Source organism: Coregonus clupeaformis, chromosome 9 (genome assembly GCF_020615455.1).
Source record: "Coregonus clupeaformis isolate EN_2021a chromosome 9, ASM2061545v1, whole genome shotgun sequence".
NCBI classification, from domain to species: domain Eukaryota; kingdom Metazoa; phylum Chordata; class Actinopteri; order Salmoniformes; family Salmonidae; genus Coregonus; species Coregonus clupeaformis.
The window spans coordinates 14,912,816-14,938,213 of record NC_059200.1 but is presented as its reverse complement, the minus strand read 5'-3'; the positions used below and the strand labels follow the sequence as shown (position 1 = coordinate 14,938,213).

The following is a 25,398-nucleotide window of genomic DNA, read 5'->3' as shown; positions in this document are numbered from 1 at the left end:
TGAGGCCCTCTGCTTCACTAGGAGCTGTTGAGGCCCTCTGCTTCACTAGGAGCTGTTGAGGCCCTCTGCTTCACTAGGAGCTGTTGAGGCCCTCTGCTTCACTAGGAGCTGTTGAGGCCCTCTGCTTCACTAGGAGCTGTTGAGGCCCTCTGCTTCACTGTTGAGGCCCTCTGCTCCTCTGTTGGGGCCCTCTGCTCCACTGTTGAGGCCCTCTGCTCCACTAGGAGCTGAAAGGTATAAGTCAAGTAACTCAATGCTATATATTGCAGCCTTTCCCATCCTTGAGTTCCTCCTAACTGGCCTTGAGAACAAAGCTGAGAGGGAGAGGAGGTAAATCTCTGTCTGTTCTGACTGTTGTTAGAACTTGTTCAATGTTATGGGCCCTGGTCTAAAGTAGTATTAAGGTGCCATTTGATACCAGGTCCTGGATGTCAGGAAGCTTGGCCCCAGTGATGTACTGGGCCGTACGCACTACCCTCTGTAGTGCCTTGCGGTCGGAGGCCGAGCAGTTGCCATACCAGGTAGTGATGCAACCAGTCAGGATGCTCTCGATGGTGCAGCTGTAGAACCTTTTGAGGATCTGAGGACCCATGCCAAATATTTTCAGTCTCCTTAGGGGGAATAGGTTTTGTTGTGTCATCAGCAAACTTAATGATGGTGTTGGAGTCGTGCCTGGCCATGCAGTCATGGGTGAACAGGGAATACAGGAGGGGACTGAGCACGCACCACTGAGGGGTCCCCGTGTTGAGGATCAACGTGGCGGATGTGTTGTTACCTACCCTCACCACCTGGGGGCGGCCCGTCAGGAAGTCCAGGATCCAGTTGCAGAGGGAGGTGTTTAGTCCCAGGGTCCTTAGCTTAGTGAAGAGTTTTGAGGGCACTATGGTGTTGAACGCTGAGCTGTAGTCAATGAATAGCATTCTCACGTAGGTGTTCCTCTTGTCCAGGTGGGAAAGGGCAGTGTGGAGCGCAATAGAGATTGCATCATCTGTGGATCTGTTGGGGCGGTATGCAAATTGGAGTGGGTCTGAGGTTACTGGGATAATGGTGTTGATGTGATCCATGACCAGCCTTTCAAAGCACTTCATGGCTACCTATTGACTACCGACAAGACAAGAGGGAAGTAGTGAACCTATTGACAAGAGGGAAGTAGTGAACCTATTGACAAGACAAGAGGGAAGTAGTGAACCTATTGACAAGACAAGAGGGAAGTAGTGAACCTATTGACAAGAGGGAAGTAGTGAACCTATTGACAAGAGGGAAGTAGTGAACCTATTGACAAGACAAGAGGGAAGTAGTGAACCTATTGACAAGACAAGAGGGAAGTAGTGAACCTATTGACAAGAGGGAAGTAGTGAACCTATTGACAAGACAAGAGGGAAGTAGTGAACCTATTGACAAGAGGGAAGTAGTGAACCTATTGACAAGACAAGAGGGAAGTAGTGAACCTATTGACAAGAGGGAAGTAGTGAACCTATTGACAAGACAAGAGGGAAGTAGTGAACCTATTGACAAGACAAGAGGGAAGTAGTGAACCTATTGACAAGAGGGAAGTAGTGAACCTATTGACAAGACAAGAGGGAAGTAGTGAACCTATTGACAAGAGGGAAGTAGTGAACCTATTGACAAGACAAGAGGGAAGTAGTGAACCTATTGACAAGACAAGAGGGAAGTAGTGAACCTATTGACAAGAGGGAAGTAGTGAACCTATTGACAAGAGGGAAGTAGTGAACCTATTGACAAGAGGGAAGTAGTGAACCTATTGACAAGACAAGAGGGAAGTAGTGAACCTATTGACAAGACAAGGGAAGTAGTGAACCTATTGACAAGACAAGGGAAGTAGTGAACCTATTGACAAGACAAGAGGGAAGTAGTGAACCTATTGACAAGACAAGAGGGAAGTAGTGAACCTATTGACAAGACAAGGGAAGTAGTGAACCTATTGACAAGACAAGGGAAGTAGTGAACCTATTGACAAGACAAGAGGGAAGTAGTGAACCTATTGACAAGAGGGAAGTAGTGAACCTATTGACAAGACAAGAGGGAAGTAGTGAACCTATTGACAAGACAAGAGGGAAGTAGTGAACCTATTGACAAGACAAGAGGGAAGTAGTGAACCTATTGACAAGAGGGAAGTAGTGAACCTATTGACAAGACAAGAGGGAAGTAGTGAACCTATTGACAAGACAAGAGGGAAGTAGTGAACCTATTGACAAGAGGGAAGTAGTGAACCTATTGACAAGACAAGAGGGAAGTAGTGAACCTATTGACAAGACAAGAGGGAAGTAGTGAACCTATTGACAAGAGGGAAGTAGTGAACCTATTGACAAGACAAGAGGGAAGTAGTGAACCTATTGACAAGACAAGAGGGAAGTAGTGAACCTATTGACAAGACAAGAGGGAAGTAGTGAACCTATTGACAAGACAAGAGGGAAGTAGTGAACCTATTGACAAGACAAGAGGGAAGTAGTGAACCTATTGACAAGACAAGAGGGAAGTAGTGAACCTATTGACAAGAGGGAAGTAGTGAACCTATTGACAAGACAAGAGGGAAGTAGTGAACCTATTGACAAGACAAGAGGGAAGTAGTGAACCTATTGACAAGAGGGAAGTAGTGAACCTATTGACAAGACAAGGGAAGTAGTGAACCTATTGACAAGACAAGAGGGAAGTAGTGAACCTATTGACAAGAGGGAAGTAGTGAACCTATTGACAAGACAAGAGGGAAGTAGTGAACCTATTGACAAGACAAGAGGGAAGTAGTGAACCTATTGACAAGACAAGAGGGAAGTAGTGAACCTATTGACAAGACAAGAGGGAAGTAGTGAACCTATTGACAAGACAAGAGGGAAGTAGTGAACCTATTGACAAGACAAGAGGGAAGTAGTGAACCTAACACTCAGACAGGTTCAGATCTGGTCAGGCAACATTTCTCCTGAAGAAGACAAGATGCCTCATTGGTTTGAGTTTCACTACTGATGTAGGGCTGATTACAGTCTGTGATTCTTCACAGAGCAGTCAGGCACTCTACTCAGAATTTACAAATCATACATGAATATAATGCGAAAGGAGAATTAGGTGCAAGGAAGATCTCCTTAGCCAGGCATGTTGTTTGTTTTGGGATATTATGGAAAATCAGGGAACACGCCAAGATTGCTGCCTCAACTGGATGCTGAAAGCTTGTAACACAAAATTGTATGTATTCTTATATTCGTGTAATGCCTAAGATGCTGGTGAAGGATTATTAGGCTTATTATCATCCCAAATGGCACCCTATCTCCTAGTGCACTACTTTTTGACCAGAACCATATGGGCCCTGGTCAAAAGTAGTGCACTACATAGGGAGCCATTTGGGATGCAGCCATATGCTCATTAGCAGGCTGTTACAGGGGTAGTATAATCCGTTTGGCATTGCTTTAAAGTGCCATGGATGTGACATAACCCCAAGTTAAACCACATGGGTGGGAACGATGTGATCTGCATCAGATTTTATATAAATCGGATTCAACTCTTGTAATCTTTGTCATTCTGTAATAAGTAACTTGACACAGTCCAAGAACAATAAGTGTTGTTTACTGGACGAATGGAAGTCTTGGGATCCCAATTAAATGTTGTCATTTTAGAGGCTATACAGAACGTTTGCCTACTATTGGGTCAAAAGGGGTCCCCCTAAATGGACAGAAATATTGTCCATAGATGTCCTCATTAGAATGAAAAGGGGCACAGCTCTCCACACCCCTGAGGTTTTTATATGCATTGGATTATTCTATTTTCTAGCTAATATTATGACTTTGGATGTGTTTAAACCCCTTGATTCAAAAGACATGTAGCCTGGAGTCACAACCAGCTATATCGCTCTCTAATCTAAACTCCTAATCCACTGAATGTGGGGAAGAACGGGGAGTTTCTGTCACGATCGTCTGAAGGATTGGACCAATGCGCAGCGTTGCGAGTGAACATGATGACTTTATTAACTTAAAGCAACCACGAAGAAAACAACAAATGACGATCCGTGAAGTTCTATACTGAATACTACTAACAGCAACAAAGAAACAATAACCCACAACACAAAGGAGAAAACACACAGAATATATATGGCTCCCAATCAGAGATAACGAGCCGACAGCTGACACTCGTTACCTCCGATTGGGAGTCATCGACCAATCACCACATGACACAAACAAAATGAAACTCACCCATCCCCAACACCACCAAATGAAATACACCCAAACACACGAAAATGAACAACCCTGGCTCAATATAAACGTCCATAGAGCCAGAGTGTCACAGTACCCCCCCCTAAAGGTGCGAACTCCGGGCGCACCAACATCAGGACTAGGGGAGGGTCTGGGTGGGCGTCTGTCCATGGTGGCGGCTCTGGCCCCGGTCGTGATCCCCACCCCACCACAGTCACAACCTGCTTCGGTAGCCTCCTCCCAATGACCACCCTCCACCTAACCCCCACCTGGACTAAGGGGCAACCCCGGACTAAGGGGCAGCATCGGCCCTAAGGGGCAGCACCGGGATAAGGGGCAGCACCGGGATAAGGGGCAGCACCGGACTAAGGGGCAGCACCGGACTACGGGGCAGTACCGGACTAAAGGGCAGTACAGGACTAAGGGGCAGTACCGGGCTAAGGGGCAGCACCGGGCTAAGGGGCAGCACCGGGCTCAGGGGCAGCACCGGGCTAAAGGGCAGCACCGGACTAAGGGACAGCACCGGGCTAAGGGGCAGTACCTGACTAGATGGCGGATCCTGGCTGGCTGGCTCTGGCGGATCCTGGCGGGACGGCTCTGGCGAATCCTGGCGGGACGGCTCTGGCGAATCCTGGCGGGACGGCTCTGGCGGATCCAGGCTGGACGGCTCCTGGCGGATCCCCTGGCTGGACGGCTCTGGCGGATCCTGGCTGGACGGCTCTGGCGGATCCTGGCTGGACGGCTCTGGCGGATCCTGGCTGGACGGCTCTGGCGGATCCTGGCTGGACGGCTCTGGCGGATCCAGGCTGGACGGCTCTGGCGGATCCTGGCTAGACGGTTCTGGCGGATCCTGGCTGGACAGCTCTGGCGGATCCTGGCTGGACGGCTCCTGGCGGATCCTGGCAGGATGGCTCTGGCGGATCCTGGCTGGCTGACGGATCTGGCGGATCCTGGCGGGCTGACGGATCTGGCTGCTCATGGCTGGCTGACGGATCTGGCTGCTCGTGGCTGGCTGACGGATCTGGCTGCTCGTGGCTGGCTGGACGGATCTGGCTGCTCGTGGCTGGCTGACGGGTCTGGCTGCTCGTGGCTGGCTGACGGGTCTGGCTGCTCATGGCTGGCTGACGGATCTGGTTGCTCATGGCTGGCTGACGGATCTGGCTGCTCGTGGCTGGCTGACGGATCTGGCTGCTCATGGCTGGCTGACGGATCTGGCTGCTCATGGCTGGCTGACGGATCTGGCTGCTCATGGCTGGCTGACGGATCTGGCTGCTCATGGCTGGCTGACGGGTCTGGCTGCTCGTGGCTGGCTGACGGATCTGGCTGCTCGCGGCTGGCTGACGGATCTGGCTGCTCATGGCTGGCTGACGGATCTGGCTGCTCATGGCTGGCGGAAGGCTCTGGCTGATCCTGTCTGGCGGAAGGCTCTGGCTGATCCGGTCTGACGGAAGGCTCTGGCTGATCCGGTCTGACGGAAGGCTCTGGCTGATCCTGTCTGGCGGAGAGCTCCTAGCGGCTCCGGGTCTGGCGGACGGCTCTGAAGGCTCATGGCAGACGGGCGGCTTTGCAGGCTCAGTACAGACGGGCAGTTCAGACGGCGTTGGGCAGACGGACAGTTCAGACGGCGTTGGGCAGACGGGCAGTTCAGACGGGCGTTGGGCAGACGGGCAGTTCAGACGGCGTTGGGCAGCCGGGCAGTTCAGGCGCCGTTGGGCAGACGGGCAGTTCAGACGGCGTTGGGCAGCCGGGCAGTTCAGGCGCCGTTGGGCAGACGGCCAGTTCAGGCCGGCTGGCGACGCACATCGTGGACCTGGTGCGTGAGTAGGAACAGGCCGGACCGTACCGGGAACACCCACCACTGGCCTTAACTGGGGATCAAGAACGGACCGGACCAGACTGGGAACACACTTCAGTCTCTCATGCCGTGCCACAACAACTTCCCTCCCTCTACTCGCCAATGGCTCCCGTAATCCGATAGCCTTCTCTCCTTTTCTCCCTGTGGCAGCCTCCTGCTGCCCAGGCGCCCTAAGCCATGTGCCCCCCAAAAATTTTTTGGGGAGTAACCACGGGCTTCCAGCCTCGACTCCGCGCTTCCTCTTCATACCACCTCCTCTCGGCTGCAGCTGCCTCCAGCTCTTCACGAGGGCGGTGATATTCCTCCTCAGACCACCTCCTCTCGGCTGCAGCTGCCTCCAGCTCTTCACGAGGGCGATGATGTTCCTCCGGTTGTGCCCAAGGACCCTTTCCAGCCCGAATCTCCTCCCATGTCCAAAAGTCCTTAGGAGGCATCCATAACTCCTGTGTCCAGACCCCTTGCTCCTGGACGCGCTGCTTGGTCCTTTTTTGGTGGGTTATTCTGTCACGATCGTCTGAAGGATTGGACCAATGCGCAGCGTTACGAGTGAACATGATGACTTTATTAACTTAAAGCAACCACGAAGAAAACAACAAATGACGATCCGTGAAGTTCTATACTGAATACTACTAACAGCAACAAAGAAACAATAACCCACAACACAAAGGAGAAAACACACAGAATATATTGGCTCCCAATCAGAGATAACGAGCCGACAGCTGACACTCGTTACCTCCGATTGGGAGTCATCGACCAATCACCACATGACACAAACAAAATGAAACTCACCCATCCCCAACACCACCAAATGAAATACACCCAAACACACGAAAATGAACAACCCTGGCTCAATATAAACGTCCATAGAGCCAGAGTGTCACAGTTTCCTTGCTAAACTGATACAAACACTAAGATACTTCATAATTTCATGTTTAGACAGGATCGTTGTGAAATGTGACTGGTTCCATTACTTTCCTTTGAGTCATGACTCTGAAAGCATCAGTCTGGCAGTGTATCAGTGAGTGGAATGCATATATTTATTTATTTATTTAACCTTTATTTAACTAGGCAAGTCAGTTAAGAACAAATTCTTATTTACAATGACAGCCTACACCGGCCAAACCCGGACGACGCTGGGCCAATTGCGCGCCGCCCTATGGGACTCCCAATCACGGCCGGTTGTGATACAGCCTGGAATCGAACCAGGGGGGTCTGTAGTGACGCCTCTAGCACTGAGATGCAGTGCCTTAGACCGCTGCGCCACTCGGGAGCATAAAGCGGCGCTTGAAGCTATCTCTGTCTCGCTCTGTCTCTCTCTGTCAGTGGACAAATCAGGCCGCACCACAGAACAGAACTGCACTGTGCAAATGGTTAAGCTACTGATCGATTTCAATTGATTGATATCTGAGCTCAGATCTTGTTGCCACTTGTCCTAACTCTAACCGAGCAGCAGAATGGGTGGCTGTGATGAAGCCAGTATAAAGAGAGGCTGTTCTAGCTAGGGTCAACACCTCGTTCTCACTCAGGTTACATCCCCAATGGCACCCTATTCCCTACATAGTGCACTACTCTAGACCAGAGAATGGCACCCTATTCCCTACATAGTGCACTACTTTAGACCAGAGAATGGCACCCTATTCCCTACATAGTGCACTACTTTAGACCAGAGAATGGCACCCTATTCCCTATATAGTGCACTACTTTAGACCAGAGAATGGCACCCTATTCCCTATATAGTGCACTACTTTAGACCAGAGAATGGCACCCTATTCCCTACATAGTGCACTACTTTAGACCAGAGCCCTATGGACCCTGTGCACTATGTGTGGAATAGGGAGCCATTTGGGACACACCCAGTCTGTTCTAACCAGGGCCCTGTCAACATCCTGTCCACACCTTGGTCAACACCTTGTTCAATTATCCTGCCAACACCTTGTTCAACATCCTGTCAACACCTTGTTCAACACCCTGTCAACACCTTGTTCAACACCCTGTCAACACCTTGTTCAACACCCTGCCAACACCTTGTTCAACACCCTGCCAACACCTTGTTCAACATCCTGTCCACACCTTGTTCAACACCCTGTCAACACCTTGTTCAACACCCTGTCAACACCTTGTTCAACACCCTGCCAACACCTTGTTCAACACCTTGTTCAAGATCCTGTCAACACCCTGCCAACACCTTGTTCAACACCCTGCCAACACCTTGTTTAACACCTTGTTTAACACCTTGTTCAACACCTTGTTTAACACCTAGTTCAACACCTTGTTCAACACCTTGTTCAACACCTTGTTTAACACCTAGTTCAACACGCTGTCAACACCTTGTTCAACACCTTGTTTAACACCTAGTTCAACACGCTGTCAACACCTTGTTCAACATCTTGTTCAACACCTTGTTCACACTCATACAGAAAAGGCTCTGACAAAGAATGTTGAACATTGGAAAGTTTGGGACAATGTGCAAACAAAACACTCAATCATGTTCTCTCTCATTTTAAATTTTAGGCAAACAAACAATACAAGTCGTGATAAGAGCGTCTGCTAAATGACTAAAATGTCAATGTAATGGTAATATAATGGTAATGTAATGGTAATGGTAATATAATGGTCATGTAATGGTCATGGTAATGTAATGGTAATGGTAATGTAATGGTCATGGTAATGTAATGTAATGTAATGACAATGTAATGGTAATATAATGGTAATGTAATGGTAATGTAATGGTAATGTAATGTCTAATACACGTCTTTTGAAAATGTTCTCTTCTTTGTTTCTCACAGGAAAAGGTGTCCAGATGCGACGCGCCAAACAGTAAAGGTTACCCTCCTGTACCCCTCTTCCCTGTCATCTCATTCTGCTCCTCCTGCACTTCCTGCTCATCCAGAACCGACTATTGGTACCGTTGGATCCTCCCTGGGGTCCCCAACCCCCACTCGGGCGGTTGACAAATCCCCGCTTATCCCCTCCTCTCTGCTCCCCCGGTCCCCGTCCCTGAACCTCTTCTCCCCGTTCCTTGACCCACTGGCCCCCGTCCCTGGCAACATGTCCATTGCCCTGAAGCAGGTCTTCAAAAAGGACAAGACCTTCCGGCCCAAGCGTAAGTTTGAGCCGGGGACGCAGCGCTTCGAGCTGCATAAGAAGGCCCATGCGTCGCTGAGCTCCGGCGTTGACCTGAGGGCGGCGGTAGCTCTGCCCCACGGGGAGGATCTGAACGACTGGGTGGCCGTGCACGTGGTCGACTTCTTCAACAGGATAAACCTCATCTACGGGACGGTGTGCGAGTTCTGCACGGAGAAGAGTTGTCCGGTGATGTCCGGGGGGCCGAGGTATGAGTACCGATGGCAGGACGATCACAAGTACAAGAAACCCACGGCTCTACCGGCTCCCAAGTACATGAACCTGCTGATGGACTGGATCGAGGTCCAGATCAACAATGAGGACATCTTCCCCACCAGCGTAGGTGAGTACTCTGGGTAACTATATGTACATCACCGACACTCAACAGGCCCAGACAGGGTCTTTTTTTAGGAACTCAGTCAGGCCTCTGCCCCTGGTACACAAAAGACATGGTCAAATATGTAGCATTCCAGGAAATGAGCTTTAATAAAGTGAAACATCTTCGCCCCACCAAGCACTAGCAGTGTGGGGGGTAATATCACTGAGCAAGCCAAGCCAGTAAAAAAAAATCCATATTACAAACCTATGTTGTGATAATTGCGTTGTTTGCTCTACAACCCGTCGTTCATACGCCACCGTGTGTCACGTTCGTTGAAGGACGGGTCAGACCAAGGCGCAGCGTGATATGCGTACATGTTTATTTTAACTGTTAAACACACGACAAAACAACAAAGGAAACGAAACGTGAAGTCCAAGGTAGCGCGCGCACACACAACATACCTTAACCGGAACAAAGATCCCACAACTAGACAGTGCCAATAGGCTGCCTAAGTATGGTCCCCAATCAGAGACAACGAGCGACAGCTGCCTCTGATTGGGAACCACACAGGCCAACATAGATCCACACATGCGAGATCGACAACATAGACAAAGCACAACAAGGAATATACACACCCTGACTCAACATATAAGCGTCCCCTGGGCGTGACACCGTGAAAAAAAGTCACACAGTGGCGGAATAAATTCAACTACACATACGTTTGTTTCACCAAAAAAACGGAGAGCAATATCTGTCCGGTGAAGTCCACGCAGCGAATATGGCACGTAACAAACAGTTACACGACCTGCAACATGGTCCAGCAAGTTCACGTTTTCTACAGTTTACTAAACAACTATTGATTTAGAACCACAGAGAGTTACCGCAAGTCAGCACAAAGAAAACAGGAGCACTGCCTGCACTATTCCAGCACCATTTCAACTTCAACATTTAAACATCATCAAATCAACAAGGCTATATATGTTTATTTTAATACATTAAAAACAAAAAACGATTTAGTCCAATGAATGTTGCTAAAAATATTGTGGCTGTCTATGGTACTGATTTCTGTGTGTCTGTGTGTGTTTTGTATTTATTTTTTATTTCACCTTTATTTAACCAGGTAAGAAGCCAGTTGAGAACAAGTTCTCATTTACAACTGCGACCTGGCCAAGATAAAGCAAAGCAGTGCGATAAAAACAACAACACAGAGTTACATATGGGGTAAACAAAACGTACAGTCAATAACACAATAGAAAATATATATACAGTGTGTGCAAATGTAGTAAGTTATGGAGGTAAGGCAATAAATAGGCCATAGTGCAAAAATAATTTCAATATAGTATTAACACTGGAGTGATAGATGTGCAGAAGATGATGTGCAAATAGAGATACTGGGGTGCAAATGAGCAAAATAAATAACAATATGGGGATGAGGTAGTTGGGTGGGCTAATTTCAGATGGGCTGTGTACAGGTGCAGTGATCGGTAAGGTGCTCTGACAACTGATGCTTAAAGTTAGTGAGGGAGATAAGAGTCTTCAGCTTCAGAGATTTTTTGCAGTTCGTTCCAGTCATTAGCAGCAGATAACTGGAAGGAATGGCGGCCAAAGGAGGTGTTGCCTTTGGGGATGACCAGTGAGATATACCTGCTGGAGCGCAGACTACGGGTGGGTGTTGCTATGGTGACCAATGAGCTAAGATAAGGCGGGGATTTGCCTAGCAGTGATTTATAGATGACCTGGAGCCAGTGGGTTTGGCGACGAATATGTAGTGAGGGCCAGCCAACAAGAGCGTACAGGTCACAGTGGTGGGTAGTATATGGGGCTTTGGAGACAAAACGGATGGCACTGTGATAGACTACATCCAATTTGCTGAGTAGAGCATTGGAGGCTATTTTGTAAATGACATCGCCGAAATCAAGGATCGGTAGGATAGTCCGTTTTACGAGGGCATGTTTGGCAGCATGAGTGAAGGAGGCTTTGTTGCGAAGTTGGAAGCCGATTCTAGATTTAACTTTGGATTGGAGATGCTTAATGTGAGTCTGGAAGGAGAGTTTACAGTCTAACCAGACACCTAGGTATTTGTAGTTGTCCAGATATTCTAAGTCAGACCCGTCGAGAGTGGTGATTCTAGTTGTGCGGGCGTAAGCAGTTTTACTAGCGTTTAAGAGCAGTTGGAGGCTACTGAAGGATTGTTGTATGGCGATGAAGCTCGTTTGGAGGTTTGTTAACACAGTGTCCAATGAAGAGCCAGATGTATACAAAATGGTGTCGTCTGCGTAGAGGTGGATCTGAGATTAACCAGCAGCAAGAGCGACATCATTGATATACACAGAGAATAGAGTCGGCCCAAGAATTGAACCCTGTGGCACCCCCATAGAGACTGCCAGAGGTCCAGACAACAGGCCCTCCGATTTGACACATTGAACTCTATCTGAGAAGTAGTTGGTGAACCAGGCGAGGCAGTCAGTTGAGAAACCAAGGCTATTTAGTCTGCCAATAAGAATGCGGTGATTGACAGAGTTGAAAGTCTTGGCCAGGTCGATGAAGACGGCTGCACAGTACTGTCTTTTATCGATCGCGGTTATAATATATTTTAGGACCTTGAGCGTGGCTGAGGTGCACCCATGACCAGCTCGGAAACCAGATTGCATAGCGGAGAAGGTACGGTGGGATTCGAAATGGTCGGTGATCTGTTTGTTCACTTGGCTTTCAAATACTTTCGAAAGGCAAGGCAGGATGGATATAGGTCTGTAACAGTTTGGATCTAGAGTGTCACCCCCTTTGAAGAGGGGGATGACCGCGGCAGCTTTCCAATCTCTGGGGATCTCAGACGATACGAAAGAGAGGTTGAACAGGCTAGTAATAGGGGTTGCGACAATTTCGGCTGCTAATTTTAGAAAGAAAGGGTCCAGATTGTCTAGCCCAGCTGATATGTAGGGGTCCAGATTTTGCAGCTCTTTCAGAACATCAGCTATCTGAATTTGGGTGAAGGAGAAGTGGGGAGGGGCATTGGCAAGTTGCAGCGGAGGGTGCAGAGCTGGTGGCCGGGGTAGGGGTAGCCAGGTGGAAAGCATGGCCAGCCGTAGCAAAATGCTTGTTGAAATTCTCAATTATCATAGATTTATCGGTGGTGACAGTGTTTCCTAGCCTCAGTGCAGTGGGCAGCTGGGAGAAGGTGCTCTTATTCTCCATGGACTTTAGTGTCCCAAAACTTTTTGGAGTTAGTGCTAAAGGATGCACATTTCTGTTTGAAAAAGCTAGCCTTTACTTTCCTAACTGATTGTGTATATTGGTTCCTGACTTCCCTGAAAAGTTGCATATCGCGGGTGCTGTTCGATGCTAATGCAGTACGCCACAGGATGTTTTTGTGCTGGTCAAGGGTGAACCAGGGGCTATATCTGTTCTTAGTTCTGAATTTTTTGAATGGGGCATGCTTATTTAAGATGGAGAGGAAAGCACTTTTGAAGAACATCCAGGCATCCTCTACTGACGGAATGAGGTCAATATCCATCCAGGATACCCGGGCCAGGTCAATTAAAAAGGCCTGCTCGCTAAACTGTTTTAGAGAGCGTTTGACAGTGATGAGGGGTGGTCGTTTGACCGCGGACCCATTACGGACGCAAGCAATGAGGCAGTGATCGCTGAGATCCTGGTTGAAGACAGCAGAGGTGTACAGTGAGGGAAAAAGTATTTGATCCCCTGCTGATTTTGTAAGTTTGCCCACTGACAAAGATATGATCAGTCTATAATTTTAATGGTAGGTTTATTTGAACAGTGAGAGACAGAATAACAACAAACAAATCCAGAAAAACGCATGTCAAAAATGTTATAAATTGATTTGCATTTTAATGAGGGAAATAAGTATTTGACCCCTCTGCAAAACATGACTTAGTACTTGGTGGCAAAACCCTTGTTGGCAATCACAGAGGTCAGACGTTTCTTGTAGTTGGCCACCAGGTTTGCACACATCTCAGGAGGGATTTTGTCCCACTCCTCTTTGCAGATCTTCTCCAAGTCATTAAGGTTTCGAGCCTGACGTTTGGCAACTCGAACCTTCAGCTCCCTCCACAGATTTTCTATGGGATTAAGGTCTGGAGACTGGCTAGGCCACGCCAGGACCTTAATGTGCTTCTTCTTGAGCCTCTCCTTTGTTGCCTTGGCTGTGTGTTTTGGGTCATTGTCATGCTGGAATACCCATCCACGACCCATTTTCAATGCCCTGGCTGAGGGAAGGAGGTTCTCACCCAAGATTTGACGGTACATGGCCCCGTCCATCGTCCCTTTGATGCGGTGAAGTTGTCCTGTCCCCTTAGCAGAAAAACACCCCCAAAGCATAATGTTTCCAACTCCATGTTTGACGGTGGGGATGGTGTTCTTGGGGTCATAGGCAGCATTCCTCCTCCTCCAAACATGGCGAGTTGAGTTGATGCCAAAGAGCTCCATTTTGGTCTCATCTGACCACAACACTTTCACCCAGTTCTCCTCTGAATCATTCAGATGTTCATTGGCAAACTTCAGACGGGCCTGTATATGTGCTTTCTTGAGCAGGGGGACCTTGCGGGCGCTGCAGGATTTCAGTCATTCACAGCGTAGTGTGTTACCAATTGTTTTCTTGGTGACTATGGTCCCAGCTGCCTTGAGATCATTGAAAAGATCCTCCCGTGTAGTTCTGGGCTGATTTCTCGCCATTCTCATGATCATTGCAACTCCACGAGGTGAGATCTTGCATGGAGCCCCAGGCAGAGGGAGATTGACAGTCACCTTCTCACCAAGCTGCTTGGCGATGGTCTTGTAGTCCATTCCAGCCTTGTGTAGGTCTACAATCTTGTCCCTGACATCCTTGGAGAGCTCTTTGGTCTTGGTCATGGTGGAGAGTTTGGAATCTGATTGATTGATTGCTTCTGTGGACAGGTGTCTTTTATACAGGTAACAAGATGAGATTAGGAGCACTCCCTTTAAGAGTGTGCTCCTAATCTCAGCTCGTTACCTGTATAAAAGACACCTGGGAGCCAGAAATCTTTCTGATTGAGAGGGGGTCAAATACTTATTTCCCTCATTAAAATGCAAATCAATTTATAACATTTTTGCTTTTTTCTGGATTTTTTTGTTGTCATTCTGTCTCTCACTGTTCAAATAAACCTACCATTAAAATTATAGACTGATCATATCTTTGTCAGTGGGCAAACTTACAAAATCAGCAGGGGATCAAATACTTTTTTCCCTCACTGTATTTAGAGGGTAAATTAGTCAGGATGATATCTATAAGGGTGCCCATGTTTACGGATTTAGGGTTGTACCTGGTAGATTCCTTGATCATTTGTGTGAGATTGAGGGCATCTAGTTTAGATTGTAGGATGGCCGGGGTGTTAAGCATATCCCAGTTTAGGTCACCAAGCAGTATGAACTCTGAGGATAGATGGGGGGGCAATCAATTCACATATGGTGTCCAGGGCACAGCTGGGGGCTGAGGGGGGTCTGCACAGACCTGGATAGTTTGATAGAGCTCTGCAGGCTATCTCTACAGTAGATTGCAACTCCGCCCCCTCTGGCAGTTCTATCTAGATGGAAAATGTTGTAGTTGGGGATGGACATTTCTGAATTTTTGGTGGCCTTCCTAAGCCAGGATTCAGACACTGCTAGAACATCAGGGTTGGCGGAGTGTGCTAACGCAGTGAATAACTCAAACTTGGGGAGGAGGCTTCTGATGTTAACATGCAAGAAACCAAGGCTTTTACGGTTACAGAAGTCAACAAATGATAACGCCTGGGGAGTAGGAGTGATAATGAGGGCTACAGGGCCTGGGTTAGCCTCTACATCACCAGAGGAACAGAGGAGAAATAGAATAAGGATACGGCTAAAGGCTTTAAGAACTGGTCTTCTAGTGCGTTGGGTACAGAGAATAAAGGGGGCAGATTTCCGGGCGTTATAGAATAGATTCAGGGCATTATGTACAGACAAGGATATGGAAGGATATGAGTACAGTGGAGGTACACCTAAGCGTTGGATAACGATGAAAGACATAGCATCACTGGAGGCACCGATTGAGCCGGTCTCCGCGTGTATGGGGGGGTGGGACAAAGGAGCTCTCTGAGGCTGGTTGAGCGGGACTGGGGGCTCTACAGTGAAATAGTCCGGTCCCTCTTGGACTAGGTGATGGCTGCTTTGATGCTGACATGAAAAGACAGGTGATCCGGAGGCGGACGCTAATTGGATAGAACCTTACACCTGCTCTGAATAGACTGGGTTACCACTACAAGCACTCTAAGGAGCCCTGGGGAAAAGTAGTGCGCTATATAAGGGATTGGGTGCCGTTTCGGGCACAGACAAAGTTGATCGCTTGTAGAAAATGAGGATCTCACTCAGATTTGAGGTCAAATTAAATTCTTACTTGCTAAACCCAATAGCAGGGTTCCCCAACTGGCGGCCTGCAGGTGACCCCCCAAGTTTTCTAAGAACATTGTTTGTTTGTTTTTTTGGGGGGTTTTTTGGGACATAAAAGACTGTAAAAACACCAGCAAATCAGCTCCAAATGATTTTAATTTAATTTAATATTCCCACTCATAATACAGAGATACTGTAAATGTGATCGTATACAAATGTAAGCAAGGTTTCAAAATGGTTCTGTTTTAGTCAAATATTATATCTGTTTGGGCTTCTTGCGTTCAATTTTCAGTCTACAAATGATTTGTAATTATGTTCCAGCCCCCTGACCATCCATCCGCTCAAGACAAAATCGGCTGAATCTAGTTGTTGATCCCTGATCTATAGTCTCTGACGGCCTGTGAAGTCCTAGTTACGTCAGCTGAGGTCACAAAATACAAAATCCTAAATTGGTCACACATTATTTGGATAGTCCAGATTTTCCATCTGTAGATGGCCATACTATCAACAAGCTACACTACCTGACCAAAAGTATGTGGACATCTGCTCATCAAACATCTCATTCCAATATCACGGGCATTACTATGGAGTTGGTCCCCCCCTTTGCTGCTATAACAGCCTCCACTCTTCTGGGAAGGCTTTCCACTAGATGTTGGAACATTGCTGCGGGGACTTGCTTCCATTCAGCCACAAGAGCATTAGTGAGGTCGGGCACTGATGTTGGGCGATTAGGCCTGGCTCGCAGTCGGCGTTCCAATTCATCCCAAAGGTGTTCGATGGGGTTGAGGTCAGGGCTCTGTGCAGGCCAGTCAAGTTCTTCCACACCAATCTCGACAAACCATTTCTGTATGGACCTCGCTTTGTTCACAGGGGCATTGTCATGCTGAAACAGGATAGGGCCTTCCCCAAACTGTTGTCACAAAGTTGGAAGCACAGAATCGTCTAGAATGTCATTGTATGCTGTAGTTTTAAGATTTCCCTTCACTGGAACTAAGGAGCCTGAATCATGAAAAACAGCCCCAGACCATCATTCCTCCTCCACCAAACTTTACAGTTGGCACTATGCATTGGGGAAGGTAGCGTTCTCATGGCATCTGCCAAACCCAGATTCGTCCGTCGGACTGCCAGATGGTGAAGCGTGATTCATCACTCCAGAGAACGCGTTTCCACTGCTCCAGAGTCCAATGGCGGCGAGCTTTATACCACTCCAGCCGACTCCATTGCGCATGGTGATCTTAGGCTTGTGTGCGGCTGTTCGGCCAAGGAAACCAATTTCATGAAGCTCCCAACGAACAGTTATTGCGCTGATGTTGCTTCCAGAGGCAGTTTGGAACTTGGTAGTGAGTGTTGCAACTGAGGACAGACGATTTTTATACGCTACATGCTTCACCACTCGGCGGTCCCATTCAGTGAGCTTGTGTGGCCTACCACTTCGCGGCTGAGCCGTTGTTGCTTCTAGACGTTTCCACTTCACAATAACAGCACTTACAGTTGACCGGGGGCAGCTCTAGCAGGGCAGACATTTTACGAACTGACTTGTTGGAAAGGTGGCATCCTATGACGGTGCCACGTTGAAAGTCACTGAGCTCTTCAGTGCTCTTCAGTAAGGCCATTCTACTGCCAATGTTTGTCTGTGGAGATTGCGTGGCTGTGGGCTCGATTTTATACACCTGTCAGCAACAGGGCGTGGCTGAAATAGCCGTGTCCACTCATTTGAAGGGGTGTCCGCATACTTTTATATATATATATAGTGTATGTGCCAAACACTTCACTGGGGTTTTTATTCCTCAATAGAAACAACAAGCAGACAGACGGCAGCTCCCTAAGTATAACACCGTAAACACAGAACACAGAACACCCCAATAACACACCAAAATAAAACAGACCATGCCTAGCTGCCACGGTAACCAACACCATGGTAACTCCACGGCAACGGACACAATACTTTTGTATATATAGTGTGTGTGTGTCGGTGTCAGGTTAGGGTTACCCAGGGTCATGGTGCAGGTAGCTGGCCTCAATGCTGACCTTTCACCTTTAGGGTGATGTTATTTCTTCAGAGACAGAGTGTCTCTCTGACTTGCTCTGTCATCTCTGTGGTGTCCGTTTCAGGTTAGGGTTAATGTTACCCAGCGTCATGCTGTCTCGCTGACTGTCTTTGATGTGATAGATTGATGATGATGCCATCTAAACTGGGCTGACGATGACGATGTTCTATATTCGTAATGGTGGATGCCCTTTGTTGTAAACTATGCTGTATGTTCAGTGAGTTTACTGTTTGATCCAAACTCCTGAATACAGTGATTAATGTTGTGTGATTTCAATCAAGAGATTTTGAACATATTCAATATCTTAATAAGCAACATAGACTGGCTTCACTTTTACCCCGATTACAGTTAGCTTTACTAATTGCATTTATGTATACATTCAGCTTCTCTGTTGCAGACATGAGTGGTTGAATTCTTACAGGTTCAACTTTAACCTAATACCTTGGGCAACAATGGAGTAATCTTTTCCTGGATTGTGAGATCCCCGTATAATCCTGTTTCACCAGACCCAGGGGAGCGGAGTGACTGTGGATGTATCCCAAATTACACCCTATTCCCTTTATAGTGCACTACTTTAGACCAGAGACCTATGGACTTTGACATGAGAGTGGCGCATAGTGAAGACTGAGCTCCATCCGTCTGAAACTCAGATCATTCAGGCACTGAATTATATCATCTCTCCATCTGTCGGTAATGCATGAGGCACACATTGAAATGATTGATGGTCCCTAAAGGCAGGAAATGTTGATGGAAGAATGGGCTGCTGTGGTTCTCTGTGGGTCCGTATGATTGATTGCTTGATAGACTTTAAAACATCTATGTGTGTCAGTTAAGAAAAAATACATATACAGTGCATTCAGAAAGTATTCAGACCCCTTGACCTTTTCCACATTTTGTTACGATACAGCCTTATTCTAAAATTGATTAAATTGTTTTTTTCCCTCTCATCAATCTACACACAATAGCCCATAATGACGAAGCAAAAAAAGGTTTTTAGATATTTTAGCAAATGTATTAAAAATAAAAAACAGTAATATCACATTTACATAAGTTTTCAGACCCTTTAGTCAATATGTTGTTGAAGCACCTTTGGCAGCGATTACAGCCTTGAGTCTTCTTGGGTATGACGCTACAAGCTTGGCCCACCTGTATTTGGGGAGTTTCTCCCATTCTTCTCTGCAGATCCTCTCAAGCTCTGTCAGGTTGGATGGGGAGCATCGCTGAACAGCTATTTTCAAGTCTCTCCAGAGATGTTCGATGGGGTTCAAGTCCGGGCTCTGGCTGGGCCACTCAAGGACATTCAGAGACTTGTCCCGAAGCCACTCCTGCGTTGTCTTGGCTGTGTGCTTAGGGTCGTTGTCCAGTTGGATGGTGAACCTTCGCCCCCAGTCTGAGGTCCTGAGTGCTCTGGAGCAGGTTTTCATCAAGGATCTCTCTGTACTTTGCTCCGTTAATCTTTCCCTCAATCCTGACTGGTCTCCCAGTTCCTGCCGCTGAAAAACATCCCCACAGCATGATGCTGCCACCACCATGCTTCACCGTAGGGATGGTACCAGGTTTCCTCCAGACGTGACACTTGGCATTCAGGCCAAAGAGTTCAATCTTGGTTTCATCATACCAGAGAAACTTGTTTCTCATGGTCTGAGAGCCCTTTAGGTGGCTTTTGTCAAACTCCAAGCGGGCTGTCATGTGCCTTTTACTGAGGAGTGGCTTCTGTCTGGCCACTCTACCATAAAGGCCTGATTGGTGGAGTGCTGCATAAATGGTTGTCCTTCTGGAAGGTTCTCCCATCTCCACAGAGGAACTCTAGAGCTCTGTAAGAGTGACCATCGGGTTCTTGGTCACCTCCCTTCACAATGCCTTCAACCTCATGGCTTGGTTTTTGCTCTGACATGCACTGTCAACTGTGGGACCTTATATAGACAGGTGTGCCTTTCCAAATCATGTCCAATCAATTGAATTTACCACAAGTGGACTCCAATCAAGTTGTAGAAACATCTCAAGGATGATCAATGGAAACAGGATGCACCTGAGCTCAATTTTCGAGGTCTCATAGTAAAGGGTCTGATTACTTATGTAAATAAGGCATTTCTCTTTTTATTTTTAATACATTTGCAAAAAATTCTAACAACCTGTTTTCGCTTTGTCATTGTGGGGTATTGTGTGTAGATTGATGAGGATTTTTTTAGTTATTTAATCGATTTTAGAATAAGGCTGTAATGTAACAAAATGCGGAAAAACGGAAGGGGTCTGAATACTTTCCAAATGCACTGTATATAATCATGTCTATCTGTGTTTCATAAAAAGGTAGCCTAGCGGTCAAGAGCATTGGGCCAGTAACCGAAAAGTTGCTGGTTCGAATCCCCGAAGCTGACTAGGTGAAAAATCTGTCAATGTGCCCTTGAGCAAGGCACTTAATCCTTCTTGCTCCTGTAAATCACTAAAATGTAATTTTCCTTCGATTCGCAAGAGGCTGAATCTCTTTCACCAGATGAAGAATCCGAGCGAGGCAAACAGCGCCTCTCTGTTGTAGTATCTGTAGCCCGTATATCTGCTGCTGTCCTGTCTGGCCAAAGGGAATATGACCTGCCATACTCTTCTTGACAGCACCAGACCCATGGGCCAAACATACTAAGGCAGCTGGGGTGCTGTTTCGGCTCGCTCAGATGCTTTCTCCGGTGAGATTGATGAGTCTTAGCGTCGGTGCACGTCTTGGTGGGGGGGTGCGTGGCCACACTGGGCCAGCCCCTGGACACGCCACTTGGTAAGAGGATTCTTCCACTCGCTCCTGTGGCCACACGGACCAGAAACCCTCTTAACCTGTCCTGTGTTGATGGTGGATGGCTTATCTGACCACACTTAGAAAACCTGCTCTGTGCTGTTAGCAGAGGCTGCACTGTCCATCCGTCTTAACCTGCATGTGGTAACTGTGGACATGTGACCTGCTATTCTCATTTTCCTTCTCATAGTCGGAGTCAGATCCATCTGGGTCATAGGTCAACTAGAGGATGTCTGCTCTCCATTCCGTTTTCTCATATTGTTACTGGATGTAGTGGCTTGCACTTCCCTCCATGATACAATGCCGCTGTAGCAGCAACTTTAAAAAACCTACAATGATGATCACGCTCACAGTACACGAATGTCTGTGCTGTCAAACTCAGATTGGTCCTATTGTAAGTGTGTGGCTGGTAACCAACCTCTTCCTCTCTCTGTGATCACCTAGCCCCAGTCAGTATTGACCTGCTCTGGTCGCTCTGTGTTGTATTGGATTACCGAAAACCTCTCAGGCTGCAGACAGACAGACAGACAGACAGACATAGAAAGGGAGACAGACAGACAGCCGGAGACAGAAAGACAGACAGACGGAGACAGACAGACGGAGACATAGAGACAACAGGAGACAGACCGACAGATGGAGACAGACCGACAGATGGAGACAGACCGACAGATGGAGACAGACCGACAGATGGAGACAGACCGACAGATGGAGACAGACCGACAGATGGAGACAGACCGACAGATGGAGACAGACCGACAGACAGACAGACAGACAGACAGACAGACAGACAGACAGACAGACCGACCTCCGTCCGTCCGTCCTGTAGTCTGATTGGATTGTCCTGGTTTGTCCTGTAGTCTGATAGTCTGGTTGGATTGTCCTGGTTTGTCCTGTAGTCTGATAGTCTGGTTGTATTGTCCTGGTTTGTCCTGTAGTCTGATAGTCTGGTTGGATTGTCCTGGTTTGTCCTGTAGTCTGATAGTCTGGTTGTATTGTCCTGGTTTGTCCTGTAGTCTGATAGTCTGGTTGGATTGTCCTGGTTTGTCCTGTAGTCTGATAGTCTGGTTGGATTGTCCTGGTTTGTCCTGTAGTCTGATAGTCTGGTTGGATTGTCCTGGTTTGTCCTGTAGTCTGATAGTCTGGTTGGATTGTCCTGGTTTGTCCTGTAGTCTGATAGTTTGGTTGGATTGTCCTGGTTTGTCCTGTAGTCTGATAGTCTGGTTGGATTGTCCTGGTTTGTCCTGTAGTCTGATAGTCTGGTTGGATTGTCCTGGTTTGTCCTGTAGTCTGATAGTTTGGTTGGATTGATGGAGTTGTCCTGTAGTCTGATAGTCTGGTTGTATTGTCCTGGTTTGTCCTGTAGTCTGATAGTCTGGTTGGATTGTCCTGGTTTGTCCTGTAGTCTGATAGTCTGGTTGGATTGATGGAGTTGTCCTGTAGTCTGATAGTCTGGTTGGATTGTTCTGGTTTGTCCTGTAGTCTGATAGTCTGGTTGTATTGTCCTGGTTTGTCCTGTAGTCTGATAGTCTGGTTGGATTGTCCTGGTTTGTCCTGTAGTCTGATAGTCTGGTTGGATTGTCCTGGTTTGTCCTGTAGTCTGATAGTCTGGTTGGATTGTCCTGGTTTGTCCTGTAGTCTGATAGTCTGGTTGGATTGTCCTGGTTTGTCCTGTAGTCTGATAGTTTGGTTGGATTGTCCTGGTTTGTCCTGTAGTCTGATAGTCTGGTTGGATTGTCCTGGTTTGTCCTGTAGTCTGATAGTCTGGTTGGATTGTCCTGGTTTGTCCTGTAGTCTGATAGTTTGGTTGGATTGATGGAGTTGTCCTGTAGTCTGATAGTCTGGTTGGATTGTCCTGGTTTGTCCTGTAGTCTGATAGTCTGGTTGGATTGTCCTGGTTTGTCCTGTAGTCTGATAGTCTGGTTGGATTGTCCTGGTTTGTCCTGTAGTCTGATAGTCTGGTTGTATTGTCCTGGTTTGTCCTGTAGTCTGATAGTCTGGTTGGATTGTCCTGGTTTGTCCTGTAGTCTGATAGTCTGGTTGTATTGTCCTGGTTTGTCCTGTAGTCTGATAGTCTGGTTGGATTGTCCTGGTTTGTCCTGTAGTCTGATAGTCTGGTTGGATTGTCCTGGTTTGTCCTGTAGTCTGATAGTCTGGTTGGATTGTCCTGGTTTGTCCTGTAGTCTGATAGTCTGGTTGTATTGTCCTGGTTTGTCCTGTAGTCTGATAGTCTGGTTGGATTGTCCTGGTTTGTCCTGTAGTCTGATAGTCTGGTTGGATTGTCCTGGTTTGTCCTGTAGTCTGATAGTCTGGTTGGATTGTCCTGGTTTGTCCTGTAGTCTGATAGTCTGGTTGTATTGTCCTGGTTTGTCCTGTAGTCTGATAGTCTGGTTGGATTGTCCTGGTTTGTCCTGTAGTCTGATAGTCTGGTTGGATTGATGGAGTTGTCCTGTAGTCTGATAGTCTGGTTGGATTGATGGAGTTGTCCTGTAGTCTGATAGTCTGGTTGGATTGATGGAGTTGTCCTGTAGTCTGATAGTTTGGTTGGATTGATGGAGTTGTCCTGTAGTCTGATAGTCTGGTTGGATTGATGGAGTTGTCCTGTAGTCTGATAGTCTGGTTGGATTGATGGAGTTGTCCTGTAGTCTGATAGTCTGGTTGGATTGATGGAGTTGTCCTGTAGTCTGATAGTTTGGTTGGATTGATGGAGTTGTCCTGTAGTCTGATAGTCTGGTTGGATTGTCCTGGTTTGTCCTGTAGTCAGATAGTCTGGTTGTATTGTCCTGGTTTGTCCTGTAGTCTGATAGTCTGGTTGTATTGTCCTGGTTTGTCCTGTAGTCTGATAGTCTGGTTGTATTGTCCTGGTTTGTCCTGTAGTCTGATAGTCTGGTTGTATTGTCCTGGTTTGTCCTGTAGTCTGATAGTCTGGTTGTATTGTCCTGGTTTGTCCTGTAGTCTGATAGTCTGGTTGGATTGATGGAGTTGTCCTGTAGTCTGATAGTCTGGTTGGATTGATGGAGTTGTCCTGTAGTCTGATAGTCTGGTTGGATTGATAGAGTTGTCCTGTAGTCTGATAGTCTGGTTGGATTGATGGAGTTGTCCTGTAGTCTGATAGTCTGGTTGGATTGATGGAGTTGTCCTGTTGTCTGATAGTCTGGTTGGATTGATGGAGTTGTCCTGTAGTCTGATAGTCTGGTTGGATTGATGGAGTTGTCCTGTAGTCTGATAGTCTGGTTGGATTGATGGAGTTGTCCTGTAGTCTGATAGTTTGGTTGGATTGATGGAGTTGTCCTGTAGTCTGATAGTCTGGTTGGATTGATAGAGTTGTCCTGTAGTCTGATAGTCTGGTTGGATTGATGGAGTTGTCCTGTAGTCTGATAGTTTGGTTGGATTGATGGAGTTGTCCTGTAGTCTGATAGTCTGGTTGGATTGATGGAGTTGTCCTGTAGTCTGATAGTCTGGTTGGATTGATGGAGTTGTCCTGTAGTCTGATAGTTTGGTTGGATTGATGGAGTTGTCCTGTAGTCTGATAGTCTGGTTGGATTGATGGAGTTGTCCTGTAGTCTGATAGTCTGGTTGTATTGTCCTGGTTTGTCCTGTAGTCTGATAGTCTGGTTGGATTGATGGAGTTGTCCTGTAGTCTGATAGTCTGGTTAGATTGATGGAGTTGTCCTGTAGTCTGGTTGGATTGATGGAGTTGTCCTGTAGTCTGATAGTTTGGTTGGATTGATGGAGTTGTCCTGTAGTCTGATAGTCTGGTTGGATTGATGGAGTTGTCCTGTAGTCTGATAGTCTGGTTGGATTGATGGAGTTGTCCTGTAGTCTGATAGTTTGGTTGGATTGATGGAGTTGTCCTGTAGTCTGATAGTCTGGTTGGATTGATGGAGTTGTCCTGTAGTCTGATAGTCTGGTTGGATTGATGGAGTTGTCCTGTAGTCTGATAGTTTGGTTGGATTGATGGAGTTGTCCTGTAGTCTGATAGTCTGGTTGGATTGATGGAGTTGTCCTGTATGTGTCCTATGCTGGGGACATTTCCAACTGTCCATCAGTGAAGTTTATACAATTCAATTATATCTAGAAGATCAGGATATTCGCGGGTCGGTTGGGTGGTATGTCTTTGGTTTAGATTACACATTTATGGCCATGCACAGTTGTTGGTCTCCATAGCATCACAGTGTGGTTGTATTATTAGCAGAGTGGGTTACGGGTTGTGTGGTATGTCATTGAGAAAATGTTATCCATGTTGCCACGAACAGCCTCTGTTTGTGTCCATACTGCAGGGTTAACATCCTCTGTTGGTGTCCATACTTCAGGGTAAACATCCTCTGTTGGTGTCCATACTGCAGGGTAAACATCCTCTGTTGGTGTCCATACTTCAGGGTAAACATCCTCTGTTGGTGTCCATACTGCAGGGTAAACATCCTCTGTTGGTGTCCATACTGCAGGGTAAACATCCTCTGTTGGTGTCCATACTGCAGGGTAAACATCCTCTGTTGGTGTCCATACTTCAGGGTAAACATCCTCTGTTGGTGTCCATACTGCAGGGTAAACATCCTCTGTTGGTTAACATGCTGCAGGGTAAACATCCTCTGTTGGTGTCCATACTTCAGGGTAAACATCCTCTGTTGGTGTCCATACTTCAGGGTAAACATCCTCTGTTGGTGTCCATACTGCAGCGTAAACATCCTCTGTTGGTGTCC

General features: G+C 47.1%; 1 protein-coding gene across 1 annotated transcript in view; it reads left to right on the top strand.

Moving 5' to 3' along the window:
- The first annotated feature begins 3,031 nt into the window (after nucleotides 1–3,031).
- Nucleotides 3,032–25,398, top strand: part of LOC121573365 (MOB kinase activator 3B-like) — a 45,289-nt gene continuing 22,922 nt past the window's right edge. Inside the window, exons 1-2 of the mRNA XM_041885277.2 lie at nucleotides 3,032–3,195; nucleotides 8,838–9,517. Of these exons, the coding sequence (XP_041741211.2) occupies nucleotides 3,128–3,195; nucleotides 8,838–9,517 (748 nt within the window). The 5' untranslated portion in view covers nucleotides 3,032–3,127. The remainder of the gene's footprint in view (nucleotides 3,196–8,837; nucleotides 9,518–25,398) is intronic.